Source organism: Mesoplodon mirus, assembly GCF_964341445.2.
Source record: "Mesoplodon mirus genome assembly, chromosome: 3".
NCBI lineage: Eukaryota > Metazoa > Chordata > Mammalia > Artiodactyla > Ziphiidae > Mesoplodon > Mesoplodon mirus.
Window position 1 is genome coordinate 38,194,882 of NC_138978.1, and position 13,379 is coordinate 38,208,260.

At 43.0% G+C, this 13,379-nt stretch overlaps 1 protein-coding gene across 2 annotated transcripts; it reads left to right on the top strand.

Annotated features, from left to right (window-relative positions):
- The first annotated feature begins 134 nt into the window (after positions 1–134).
- On the top strand, positions 135–6,871 carry LOC309798992 (uncharacterized protein C1orf50). Of its 2 annotated transcripts, none has more exons than XM_082611921.1 (5): positions 135–249; positions 369–484; positions 5,443–5,529; positions 6,043–6,174; positions 6,553–6,871. In XM_082611921.1, the coding sequence occupies exons 1-5, from the start codon at positions 171–173 to the stop codon at positions 6,772–6,774; spliced, it is 636 nt and encodes a 211-aa protein (XP_082468047.1). In that variant the 5' UTR covers positions 135–170; the 3' UTR covers positions 6,775–6,871. The 2 variants fall into 2 exon arrangements, with proteins under 2 accessions (XP_082468047.1, XP_082468048.1); XM_082611922.1 differs by having other exon boundaries at positions 135–240.
- The last annotated feature ends 6,508 nt before the right edge of the window (positions 6,872–13,379 follow it).

The window sequence follows — 13,379 nt, forward strand, 5'->3', positions numbered from 1 at the left end:
GGACCCCGCCCCTCAGCGGAACCAGGAGCGTCAGCCGCAGCCACACCTCCGAGCTCCGGGCAGCTCCGACGCCCAATGGCCAGGGAACACGGAAGCTCCGCCCATGGGCCTTTTTGCGCATGCTCTGCAGCCTCGCGCTGCCCGGGTAGTAGGGAGAGGCAGGTGCTGTCATGGAAGACGGTGCAACGCCCGGGACGACCCAGGGAGTCATAGAAAACCAAGGAGTTCTGTCGGCGGCAGGTTTGGGAGGTAGGCGGGGCGGGAGTCAGGTGGGGAAAAGAAGCCCTCCCGGAGTAGCTAGTCTGCCGGGCTCCGCGGGAGGCCGAGGGCGGGTGCTCACGGCCTGTGTTCCTGGGTGTGTGTCGCAGGAGCCCTGGTGGAGCTCACCCCGACCCCCGGCGGCCTGGCCCTGGTGAGCCCCTACCACACCCACCGGGTCGGAGACCCCTTAGACCTCGTGGCGCTCGCAGAGCAGGTGCAGAAGGTGAGGAGGCGCGGCTGGGGAAGTAAATGACCAGCTTCGTGCACGTTTGGTCCTCCAAACCACTTAGTGTGGGGTAGCATTTGTTCTCGTCTCCATTTTATACGCAGGGAAAACTGATGGTCATGGCGAGTCGGTGGCCTGACTCCAACTGATCTTCTGAGACCAACCAAAGACCCCTTCAGCTGCAAATTGAGTGCCCATAATCTCCCTTCATGGGAAGGTTTGCACAGTACTTTAAATATTCATGATTTCATTTGGGCCTTAGGACAGCCCTGTCAGGTAGGCAGTACAGTTATTCTTCCTATTTGACACGTGAAGGGAAGTTTCCAGGGACCTTTCAAGATCACTCTAACGCAGTTCTGCAGGGATGCATAGCCCGCTTACTTTAAACTGCTTCCCTAAGATCTTTACTTCTGACCTGAGGACTTGTAGAGCTTAACATCTTTTAGAAGGTCGGGGACTCTAAGTTTTGCCCTCTGTCTTCATTCACTGGACACAGTATTCCCAAGCCCAGTGCTTAGACATTGATTGCCAAAAGAAGTAAAATAAGGAGGAAATATGACGTAACAGAAATAACACTGGGAGTTTGGACACATGCGTTTTAATCTCAGTTTTGATATTAACTTGCATTGTGACTTGAGATAAATTACTTTTTTCTGGATCTCAACTTCTTTATCTATAAAGTGCAGGGTGTGAACTAGGAGAGCTCCTAGATCTAAATTCCTTGAAAAACCAGATTTCATCTAATCTTTCTTACCAAGACGTCCAGTTGTAGAACCCTCTTTGATATGTACAGGTACAGGGCCTTGCTACTTTAAAGCTTATGCTATCCCCCTTGTCCTTGTATACACGATCACATTTGGCCTTGGTTATGGTCAAAGGCCTTCATTTTGCTCGAAAAAAATTTAATAATATGCTCAAATTCCCTTACATGTACATCTCTACTTCAGTTTTGTTTGTTTTAATTAAGAAATTTTCAAATGCTTAGGAAAGCTCCTTTGATTCAAATCATGTGCTTTCTCTTTTCTAGAGAGGTGGGAAGCAAGGTATAACTTTTATGGATTAGGAGAACATTATGTGTCTTTTTAATCAGATCACCTATTGGGAGGGAGGCTCCCAAAGTCAGATCTTAGGCAAAACATTTTCAGTGGGTTACTGAGTGACCATTATGTGTATTACAATGGCCTGAAACAAAGAAAGAAGGAACACGGTTTTTGTCCTTTAGCCTATAATCAATCTAGTGAAATACAGAGGATGCATTATTGTGCTGCTTCCATTTTTCCAGTATTAGTCTTTGAGAAGCTGAAGAAAAAACGCTATGGAGATAAAGAGAATCAAGCATATTTCAATCTGTGTACTGAAATGTACTTTCTAGGAGGACTGACTTCTTAACATGCCATTTAGGCATTCGTGTGTGAAAGCTCGGGAACCCTGGTTTTAAGGCATGAAATTTGGAATCAGACTGATCTGTGTTGAAATCTTTAACTGCCATTTATTAGCTATGAAACCTTGGACAGGTTGCTTCACCTCTCTGAGTCTAATTCCTAAAATGAGAAAGTGAAGTTGGAGTTCATCGTCTCCAACTTCATAAGGTGTTATGAGAATTAAATGAGACAATATGCAAAGGGCCTCAGAGTGATTAGGGCCAGAGTTTGTGCTTATCATTATTGGTACTCTTTCTCTCACTTCTGTTTTAATTAGGCTCATTTGTGCACAAGTGACAGATTTGTTGCCCCCTTAAGAGAAAGGAGATTTACTGTAAGGCCACTCCTAACCCAGAACTATCCTAGCTCTAGGAACCACCTATTCTCTCCTTGGCCATAAGGTGCCTTATTGTCCTTGGAACAAAATGCAAATTCTTGTGTCAAGGGCCATAAAGCCTTACATGATCTGGTCCCTGCACTCTTTTTTACACCTCCCCTCACTAACTACTCTTAAGCTGCACTGGCCTTAGAAATGCCTGGAAGCTGCTTCTCTGGTTTTTTGCATGGCTGGCCCTTTCCTTTCCTTCAGACCCAAGTCAAATGTCACATCCTCAGTAAGGCCTTCTTTTTTTTTTTTTTTTTTGCGGTTACGTGGGCCTCTCACTGTTGTGGCCTCTCCCGTTGTGGAGCACAGGCTCCGGACGCACAGGCTCAGCGGCCATGGCTCACGGGCCTAGCCGCTCTGCGGTATGTGGGATCTTCCCGGACCAGGGCACGAACCCGTGTCCCCTGCATCGGCAGGCGGACTCTCAACCACTGTGCCACCAGGGAAGCCCTGGCCTTCTTATCTTTAGAAGGCTATACCCCACCCCATTCCAAATGACAGTATTATTAAATTGAATTTGAATGCCTCTTGACTACACGTGCATTCTAATTCCTGCAGTCCTCACCACTCCCTGTTATTAAACCAGTTGCTTCATTTCGTTATCTTTGATCTGCTTCTAGCATGTAATTACGGTTATTTCCTTCATAATAGTGCATCATTGTTCCAAGTACATACAACACTAATTATCTTTCTTTTTGGTGTCTGTATCACTCCCCAGGGCGGTGCTATGCAGTATGGTAGCCACTAGCTTCATATGGCTGTTGAGCCTTGGAATGTGTGGTTAAGTGCAGCTGAGAAACTGAGTTTTAAATTTTAATGTGAATTTGTTACCAAGCCCAAGCTTGCTCTGCTCACTGTACAACAGGCCAATAAATCAGGAGACGAGGTGTTGAGGCAAGGAATAGTGACGTTATTCGGAAAGCGGGGCGTCCGAGAAGCTGGCAGACTAATGTCCTATAGTGCCATCTTATCGGGGTCTGGTTGCCAATTTCATTTATAGAACAGAGAGAGGGAAGAGGTGAGGAAGTAAAGAGGCCATACGTCTTGCAGAATATCTCCTGGCTTGGCTAGTTTTGGGGAGGGGATGTGTTAATTTCTTCTTTTTTGCAGCCATTCACAGGTGGGCAGGGTCAGAATGTCTCCTTGTGAGCAGAACAAAAGCATTTTAGTTTAACATTCAGGCAGAGGGGCAGGGTTCCTGAGGCAGGCCATTATGTATGCTTATGCTATAGACAGCATCATTTTAGTGATTATAGTAACAAAAGCAGTGAAAAGCAAAGGTTAAAGTAAAAGAAACAGATTCAACATGGAGTCAGATTCTGTTCTTCCCTGTAACAATTTTAATTAATTTAAATTTTAAAACCTGGTAATTGATTCAATTACTGGAAACTTTTAAGTATACTTGGAAATATTTGAATATGTAATTCAACTCTTTCAACTAAATTTTATGAAGTCTCAGTAGAGATCAAGTTTTTCCAATGAAAATTTAGCATCCAAATTGATAGGTGCTGTGAATATAAGATATACACTTAATATGAAATGTAAAATATCTCTTAACAATTTTTATATTGATTACATGTTGAAATGATAATTTTTTTGATAGGTTAAATAAAATATTAGATTTTTTTTCTTCTTCTTTTTTGGCTGCGCCATGCAGCTTGCAGAATCTTAGTTCCCTGACCAGAGATTGAACCTGGGCCACCGCAGTGAAAGTGCCGAGTGCAAACCACTGGACTGCCAGGGAATTCTGTATATTATTAGAATTAATTTTACTTATTTATTTTTACTTTTAACAGGGCTACTAGAAAATTTTAAATTACATATGTGACTTGTTTCATATTCTAAAGGATAGTTGCATTAGACTGTAATCTTAACGAAGGCAGGGACCTCTTTCTCATGTTTGCCAGTGTGTGCAGTGCCTAGCATGGTGTCTGACACACAGTAATTGCTAAGTGTATATTCGTGGAACAGATAGAGGCTTGACTCAGCTTACTCAGTTGTTTGTATTCACTCGTAACATGGCTTATACCTGACCTTTACCTTAAGCTTCCACAACTAACCAGCAAATTCTCTTAATATTTCTTAGTTCAAATTTAACCTCTTACTTTCTTTTCCTTAACTTAATTGTATACCACTAGAAGTTAACCAGTTTTGGGGGGAATTCCCTGGTGGTCCAGTGGTCAGAACTCTGCACTTTCGCTGTCAGGGCGCGGGTTCAATCCCTGGTCAGGGAACTGAGATCCTGCAAGTTGTGCAGTGTGGCCAAAAAAAAAAAAAAAAAAAAAGTTAATCAGCTTTTTGTGAAAAGTAATCTGGAAGTTTCTGATGGATTTCTGATGTCTGAGTGATAATCCTTCCCAATACATGAATTGGTCACACCTGTCTCTCCTAGTTTTGAAAGTTATTTATTTTAAGCAATTTCCAGTGCCTTCAGTTGAATTTCCTAGCACATGGCAGACAGTCCTCTGTGTATATTATAATTGTTTCAGGTCTACATCATAGTGCAGTCTTCTAAAAATACATTTTAAGTAACAATTAGGAATGCAAATATAAGTTAAAATATAATTAAGTGTGATGTAAATAATTCAACTGAGGTAATGGTCAGATTAACAGATTCTTTCTATATATAGTTAGGTTCCTGTATAGCAGGTGATAAGAGGCATACCACAAGTGTCTTTGGATTTTCATTGTAAAACCCATCCCTGATTTCAGAAATGTTTAAATGTGAGGAAAAAAAATGGAGACCTGAGGAATAAGTGGGGTCAGTCAGGCAAAAGAGCAAGAAGGAAACATTGGGTGGAGGAGAGGGCATAGTCCATATTATTTGGAAGCAAGAGAGAGCAGGGCATGTTGGAAGACTGAAAACTTTGAGTGTGACTAGAATCTAGAGTGAACAAGGTAGACGCTTTGGGAGATAGAAAAGGAGCACTTATTTCTGTGATGTGGGTCGTGTCAGCATTGGCTTTTTGTAAGCAGTACTGTTTGAGCTGGGCCTTGGGATGAGTGGGCGTTCATGGGGGAATGGTGAGAATGGGAAGAGTATTTTAGGCATAAGCAAAGATGTTAACATTACATTGGGATCTAAATAAGAACATCGTAGAAGCCTTATCCTTTTTTTGACCCACAGTTCAGTTTTTTTCTCACCTTAGGCTAATGAATTTGTCAGAGCAAATGCCACCAACAAGCTGACAGTCATAGCCGAGCAAATCGAACATTTGCAAGAACAAGCCAGGAAGGTAAGTAGTGGCTTTTAGATAAGCGTTCATTTTCTTTGCTTAGTTCATAGAATTGACTGAACTTGCTTATAATCGTTGTAACTTACTTGTTTCAGTACGTCCTAGAAATATAGAAGTGTTGAGTAAAATGGAATAAGCCCAAGAGGTTAAGTATAAGTGTTTTCACTGGGAGAAAGCTCAGTGAGATAAAGCATTTTGAGGGGAAACTATGTTTTCAGTTATAAAAGAAATGTACTGACCACAGAAAAATTGGAAGGAAATGTAAAAAACATTCAAAAGCCAGTAACACTCAACGTTTTGAAATACAATTTTCCTAAAGGCATTTTTACACCATAGTAGCGTAACATTGTATAATTTTTCTCTTCAGTATCATCTGGATCTCAGTCATGATTCACTGCTGTGGGGGAGCAAGACCCTAGGCATCGAACGGTTTCCAGATTTTGTGTGGGATGGTCATTGAGTATGAGTGCCTGTTACCTAATACCTAATTGGTTACATCTCTGCGGTTCTTAGGTATTGGAGGATGCTCGCAGAGATGCTGACTTGCACCATGTAGCTTGTAATATAGTGAAAAAACCTGGCAACATTTACTACCTTTATAAACGGGAGAGTGGTCAGCGGTATTTTTCGATTATTTCTCCAAAGGTCAGAACATTTAATTTTTGCACAAAAATCTACTCTTGTCTTTGAGAAATTCTTGGGTGTGTTGTTTGTGTGTGTGTGTGTGTGTGGTGTGGTGTGTGTGAGAAAATGTAGGCACAGGGGTTGGGAAGTGGTTTTCTAGAAAACTGGAGGTGGCATGAGCCCAGACATGACTCTGAAAAATATGCATGTGCTTAAATTATTTCACAGTCATTATCTCTGTTAAGGGAGGTATCTGATGTGTAATGTAATGGTTTCTAAGAATGATTCTGACTGGTCTGGAGTGAAAAGCTAAAAAAGAAAATTGTGGTAGAATTAGGACATGAGCTCAGTTTCTTTATCTCCTGCCCTGATCAGAACTGACTCCTTTGCCTTCTCTAGGAATGGGGGACAGGTTGTCCACATGACTTCCTTGGTGCCTACAAGCTACAGCACGACTTGTCCTGGACTCCGTATGAGGACGCTGAGAAGCAGGATGCTAAAATCAGCATCGTGAACAAGTTGCTAAGCCAGCCAGTGGCTCTGCCTCCAAGCACTGAACCCAGCTTCCAGGGCTTCACTTCCACTTCCAGAGTGGACTCTGACAGAGGCTGTCATGACTAGGACCTGTCACCTCCTTCTTGCCCCAATCTCTGCCTTGATGGGAGGTGGCGTGAGAATCGAGGGCATGTAGGGGAATCATGAACTTCTTTGAAGGTGGTCCCGTGTGAATGTAAATGCTGTCGTTATTACTTTTAGTTGGGATGGTAAAGAATCACATCAGTCTCTTTTGGGATCCTCTCCAGGTCACAGATACTCAACTGGTCAGTTTCAGAGTACTGGCCAGTGTACTTTCCTTCTCCTTTCTCTCCATCTGTTCTCCCATAAGTCAGAGCATTAGAGAAAGAAGGGTTTCTTCTTCCCTCGAAAAGATTGGCAAGTCATTTTCCAGAGAGGACTGTTGTTAGTCTCTTAGTAACTAGAAGTGTTTGAGATTGGGCTTGTGGCTATTTGACAGTTGGTGCAACTCCAGCTTCAGATTCGTCTGGGAACCAGAATGTTGGGTACTGGCAGATGATAAACAGCTTGGCTTGGCTCGCGAGCGAGTGTGTGGTTCTGGCATTTCTGCACGATTGATAAGGTTTGGCTTGTCCCATTCTGCTCTTTCTGCTGAGCTAGGATGACTGGAGAATTCGAGGCAGCAACAATGGCCAGGTTTCGGGACAGTCAGCCTCCAAACTCACAGAATTTTAGACTTGGAAGAGATTTTGCAGGCTACCACTAACAATGTTATGAATCCACTCTCTAGCCCCACTGAGCAGGAGATCCAGAGTTCCGCCATCTGCAGCAGGAAGAATCCATTAAGTGGCAACTTTAGAATATTGTGGAAAAGAGAATAGGACAGTGGGTGAGAAACAAGAAAAACAGCCAACCTGTTGATTATGAGTTAACTCAGATTAAAATTCATTTTGACCTGAATTATTCAGGAACTTAACAGAAGCTTTTTGGCTGAGTTACTCTATGCTGATTCTGACTGAGCTCTTGTGGGACTCTACCTCACTTCCTGTTTGTTCAGTGGAATTAGCTAAATTGATAGCATAGCCAGCATTGCTGTACTTCCTTCAGGGCCATATAATCTGTGACAACATGCTGTAAAAGGAGTGAGAGATCTGTACTTGAAATCAAATTGCCCAAGTTCCTTTCTGGGGATGAATGTCCTTTGTGTTGATCTGCTTGGTAATGCCACAATCTCATCCTGGTGTTAAGGGCCTTTCCTTATAAGCTTCGCTCCCTGTGAGCTGTAAATGGTCCACAAAGGCCTAGCAGAGGTTGGGACTAGAGTCTGTCAAGGTCGCACAGATGATACTTGGTCACTCAGTTCACAGGAGGATGCTCTGGAGGCAGCCGCGAAAGCCTCTGGCTGGGAGGCTGCGGGAAATGGGACGCACACACACACAAGTGGTGTAGGAGTTGATTCTTACTACAGAAAGTCTCCCAGAGTTTCAGAAGGTTTTGACTTGCACGATAATGACGTTTTGAGTAGGTGCTTTGTTATCCATTGCTGCAGTAGTTACCACAAACAGTGGCTTGAAACAGCACACATTTATTATTTCAGAGTTTCTACGGATCAGGAGTTCAGGCACACTTAACTGGGTCCTCTGCTTCAGGGTTTCTTTTCTCACAAGCCTGCAGTCGAATTACTGGCCAGGCCTATGTCCTCATCTGAAGGCTCAGCTGAAGAAGGATCTGCTTCCAAGCTCACTTAAACTGTTGGCAGAATTTCAGTTCCTCAAGGGTTTGTAGGACTGTGGAGCTCTGTTTACTAATGAACTGTTAGCCAGAGGCTGCCCTTAGTTCTTCGCTACATGAGCCTTACCAACATGGCAACTGTCTTCATCAAAGCCAACAAGGATGAGAGTCTGCTAGCAGGATGGAAGTTATGGCAGTGACATCTCATATCTTGGCTGTGCTCTGTTAATTAGAAACAAGTCACTAGGCCAGCCCACGCTCAAGGGAGGTAATTACCTAAGGGTGTGAATACCAGAAGGTGGAAATCCTTGAACCTTAGAATCTGTATGCCGCAGTGCTCAGTTAGAGGGAGAAGGAAGGCTGTGGGTAGAAGAGGCAGTATTACAAAGTGGTTAGACTTGGTGGCTTTGAAGTCACAGATCTGGACGTGACTCTCAGCTCTGACAAAATAACCTCCCCCTAGTGTTCCTGCTTCCTCCTCTGGTCCCTTCTCCAGTCCATTCTGTATTCAGTCATCAGCTTGATCTTTTGAAAATGCAAATCCACCTCACCCTTGACATTTATCCTAACCACTGGAACAGAGAGCAGTGTGATTCAGGAGCAAACTCTCTTCCGTTCAATAAGGTGTGCTCCTGGCACTGACCACCAGGTGGCGTCACTGCAATTTCCTGGTTGTCTTGAAAACGCAAACCGACCTCACTTTTTAAAATTTTTTTACTTTGTTACGAAGGATATTGCATTTTAAATTTTTGTGAATACTGCTACAGATCCACCTCACCCTTGACATTTCCTAACCACTGGAGCAGAAAAGAACAGTGATTCAAAAGCAAACTTTCTTTTGTTCAATAAGGTGTGCTCCCTACACTGACCACCAGGTAGTCCCATTGTGCTTTCCTGATTAAGCCAGTTACCAAGCTTAGAGAAAGTTAGTGGCATTGTGAAGTGATTTTGGAGGTAGGATCTCCTAGGAGGACTAGCACCCAGTGGTTATAAACAGTAACCATTTTTCGCTCATCCATCCATCTATTCATCCATAAGTGAGTAATACTTAATTACTGAGTATTAAGTGCCTTCCAGGTTCCAGATTCTGGAGAATGACACAGGTGAGTAAGACAGGCCCGTATTTCCAGGAAGCTCACGGTCTAGTGGGGGAGAAAGCAAGTCAGCCATTACAACATGGTATAAGAAGGACTATGATAGAGGTGCACATGGAATATCATGGAGCACCAGGGAGGGCTGCTTAACTCAGCTTGGAGAATTTGAGAAGACTTTTTGGAAGAGCTGACACCTGCTTGGGTGTTGAAAAAGGAGCAAGAGTTAGAGCTTGTTTGGAGGCTCCAACTGTCGTCTCTGTAGGAAGGATGTCTTTGGGGGTTAGGGCAGGGTTTATTTTTGGATGGAGTTTATTTGTGAATGAACAAAGGGATATCCACTTAACAAGCCATATCAACCAGAGTAATCCTGCCAGTCAGGAAGGGTGGAGTGAGATAGGTCCCAGCCAGAACACTCTTACTTCTAACAACTAGGAGATAGGTTGATGAGAAATAGGATGAAAAGTAATTCTAGACAAAAAAATAGCACGTGAGGGACACTGACAAGAAGCAATATGACATTTGGGGAATTGCAGCTACAGTGAAGAATATTGGCCAGGCGGGTATGAGAGGAGAGCTAATTGAAGGGTTGGGGGTAGGGAGTTGGTAAAATTGGCCTTTTTAGAAAGCTCGTCTTGGCAGTGGAGGATGAATGGGGGAGAAACCACTGGGAGCCTCCAACCCAGTCCAGGCAAGAGATGTTGGAGGTTTGAACAAAGATGGTGATGGACTGAGAGGTGGTGTATTTCATCAATTGTAAACGTACCTTTCTTCCCCACGTTTTAATCTCTCAAACCTAGATGCTTCTAGATGTCAGTAGTATGTCATCGTTTAATAATGGTTTGTCTTAACAGTGGATGGCATCTTAGGCTTGATGAAGTATGGCATTTTGAAAGTACAGTAGATCACCATCTTGTTAACTAATACGATGTGGCAGAATGAGTGGAAGGAAAGAATCTTAGATAATGCTTGAATTTCTGGCTTGAGAGTGTGGATGGTGGGAATCCAGTCAACAAAATGTGGAAGAGGAAGACATCCCTGCTATTTTCCAAAATAATTAGCAATCTGTATTTGCCTCAATAATCCACCATGCTGGCCCTGCCTGGTTCACTGGGTGTAACAGCTGACACTACTTCCTTTTCTCCACATTAGCATTCCAGAAGGAGGGAAAGAAGGCTTGCTTGTGTCCTTACCTTCTCAAGTTATCAGTCCACAAGTATTGAGAGTATTGGTGGTGTAGACACAAAGATGATAAATACTGTTTAGTGAGCTTTTTTTCTGCCAAGCATAGCCAACTGTTTGATTTAATCTTTATATAATCCACCATCAATGAGGTATTATACAGTATTCCTATTTTACAGAGCTGGGGCATCTCAGACATTAAGCAACTGGCCCATGGTTACACAGATAAAAAGTGGCAGAGATCAGGCTCAGACATTACTATTTGATTAAAGTTTCATCATAGCTATAACCATAACCTGCTTTGGCCGATTAGGACAGTCCTAGAATATCTCTACATAGAGGTGTGAATAAGTTAAAATACAAAAGTGACAGAGTAACGTGCATATGGGATACTATAGGAGTAGTTCACTTGAGTATTTAGTGATGAGCATGCAGATGATGTATATCAAGGTCCAGAGAAGGTAAGTAACTTACCTAAGGTCACACAAAAGCAATTGAGCCCACATCTCTGGCACTAAAGCCCATGTGCGATCCCCCCACATACAAGATAAGGTTCATTCCCTAAAGGAGCCAGAGCTTGGGAGGGAGGAGCTAAGTGCCTGGAGTAATTAGACTTCCGTGGTCCAAGCAGCATTTGATTCAGTGGACTACTTCCTACTCAAAAGCTTTGTTCTTCATTTTGATTTGGAATATTACCATCTTCTGCTTCACTGGCTGCATCTTTTCTGTCTCCTGACACTTATAGTTTGGACTGCTCTGGGGCCAAGTCTTTGGCCCTCTTTTCTTTCTCTACTAGGTGATCTAATCATTTCCCATGGCTTTAAATGCCACCCATATGCTCTTGGCTCACGTGTGTGTCTCCAGTCCTGATCCCTCCCTGAGTTTTATGCAGACTTCATTTATCGAACAGCTTCACTTGATGTCATTACAAACCTAATGTGCCCAAAATGGAAGTGTTGAGTTATACCCCAAACCTGTTTTGTTACCAGTGCCTCTCTTTCCATCAGCACCTGTGTCACACTGCTGTTGAGGCCAGAAACCCAAGTCATCCTGATTCTGTTTGTTCTTCCCACACCAATCAGCAAGTCTTCTCAGCTCTGTCTTCAAAATACATCCCACATCTGACTGCTGCTCACCACCTCCACCCCTCCCCCTTAGTCCAGGCCACCAACATCTCTAGCCTGGACGAATGCAGTAGCCTCCTAACTTGCCTCCCTGCCTCCATTCTCACCCTCCATTCTGTTTCCACAGAGACTGTAGTCATCCTCTTAAAAAAGTGAGTCTGGTTATACCTCTGTAAAAAATGACCCCCAAATTTCTCATTACACTTAGAATAAAGTCCAGACTCTTGCCAAGGTTCTATGTGATGTACCATTCTCAGTACTCACTGCATTCCCACTGACTGTGCTCAGCTCATCAGCACATCAAGCCTGTTCCTGCTCCAGCGTCTTTACATTTGTAGCTCTATCTGCCTGGAACATTTCCCCAAGGTCTTTTCGTGGTTTGTGTCTTCTCAACATTTAGGTCCCTGCTCAAATATCACTTCACTCATTACCCTATCAGAAGTACCAACTCCTCTCACATCAAAATACTTCTGGCCCTGTTTTGATTTCCATGGCACTTGTCGTGACTAGACATTATTTGTTGCCTTTGCCCCATACTTGAGTGTAAGTTCTCTGAGGGCAGAAACAGTATCTTGTTTATTGCTATATCCCTAGCACCTAAAATAGTGCCTGGCACATAATAAATACTCTAATAATGGATGGATGGATGGACATCTGCAGCTCCGTACTTACATCCTGCAGGGCGTCTAAATTAATGCAGCTAAGAGAAATAGAATGTGAGCCACATGTGTGATTTAAAATTTTTTAGCAGCTACATTAAAAAATAAAGAAGAACAGGTGAAATTAACTTTAATAATTTACTCTAACCCAGTATATAATATTAACATTTTAACAAATAATACTAAAAATTAGTTATTTTACATAGTTTTTTAAAACTCAGTATTCAAACTCTGGTAAATGTACAGCTGCCTCAAGTGAGACTAGCCACATTTCATGTACTCAAGAGCCACATGTGGCTAGTGGCTATCATGTTAGTACAAGTGTAGACAGTCACCCTACTGTTCTTGTTCTCTACTTATGTGAGATACAGAATGGGAGGAGGCTAGACGCTTCTGGTGGCTGGGGAGGAGGGTGTTTCTTAGCTCTCCCTGCTTCGTCTCCCTCTTTGGAAGGAAGCCTTGGGGATGTCCAGGCTAACAGAGGCATGATCATGTCCTTAGAATGATGATGATGATGATGACTGAGCTGCTGCGCTGTGCTGAGCATTTCATATAAGCTTATTTAATTCTCACGGCAATCCCATTTTACAGATTTGGTTGCGGAAACCAAAGTAACTTGTTCAAATTTACACATCTGCCAAGTGTTAGATCTGGAATGTACATCTGGCTAAAAGTTAAAGCCGGTATAATCGTATGTGACCATTTTTATTTTGCCACTTTAATGGTCCATGTAGCCTGGACAAATGAAGAGAAATACAAATGATAGAAAGGAGCTGACCTGACTCTTGGGCTTGGACTCCCAGCACAGATGAAGTTGCCTCCATCCTGATTCTCCCTTTTAGTTTCTCAAACACCTTAGGTGTGACTTGAGTGTCAAACTGTGTTCAGGTCTCAGATCCACTAATTAATAACAGTGTAACCTT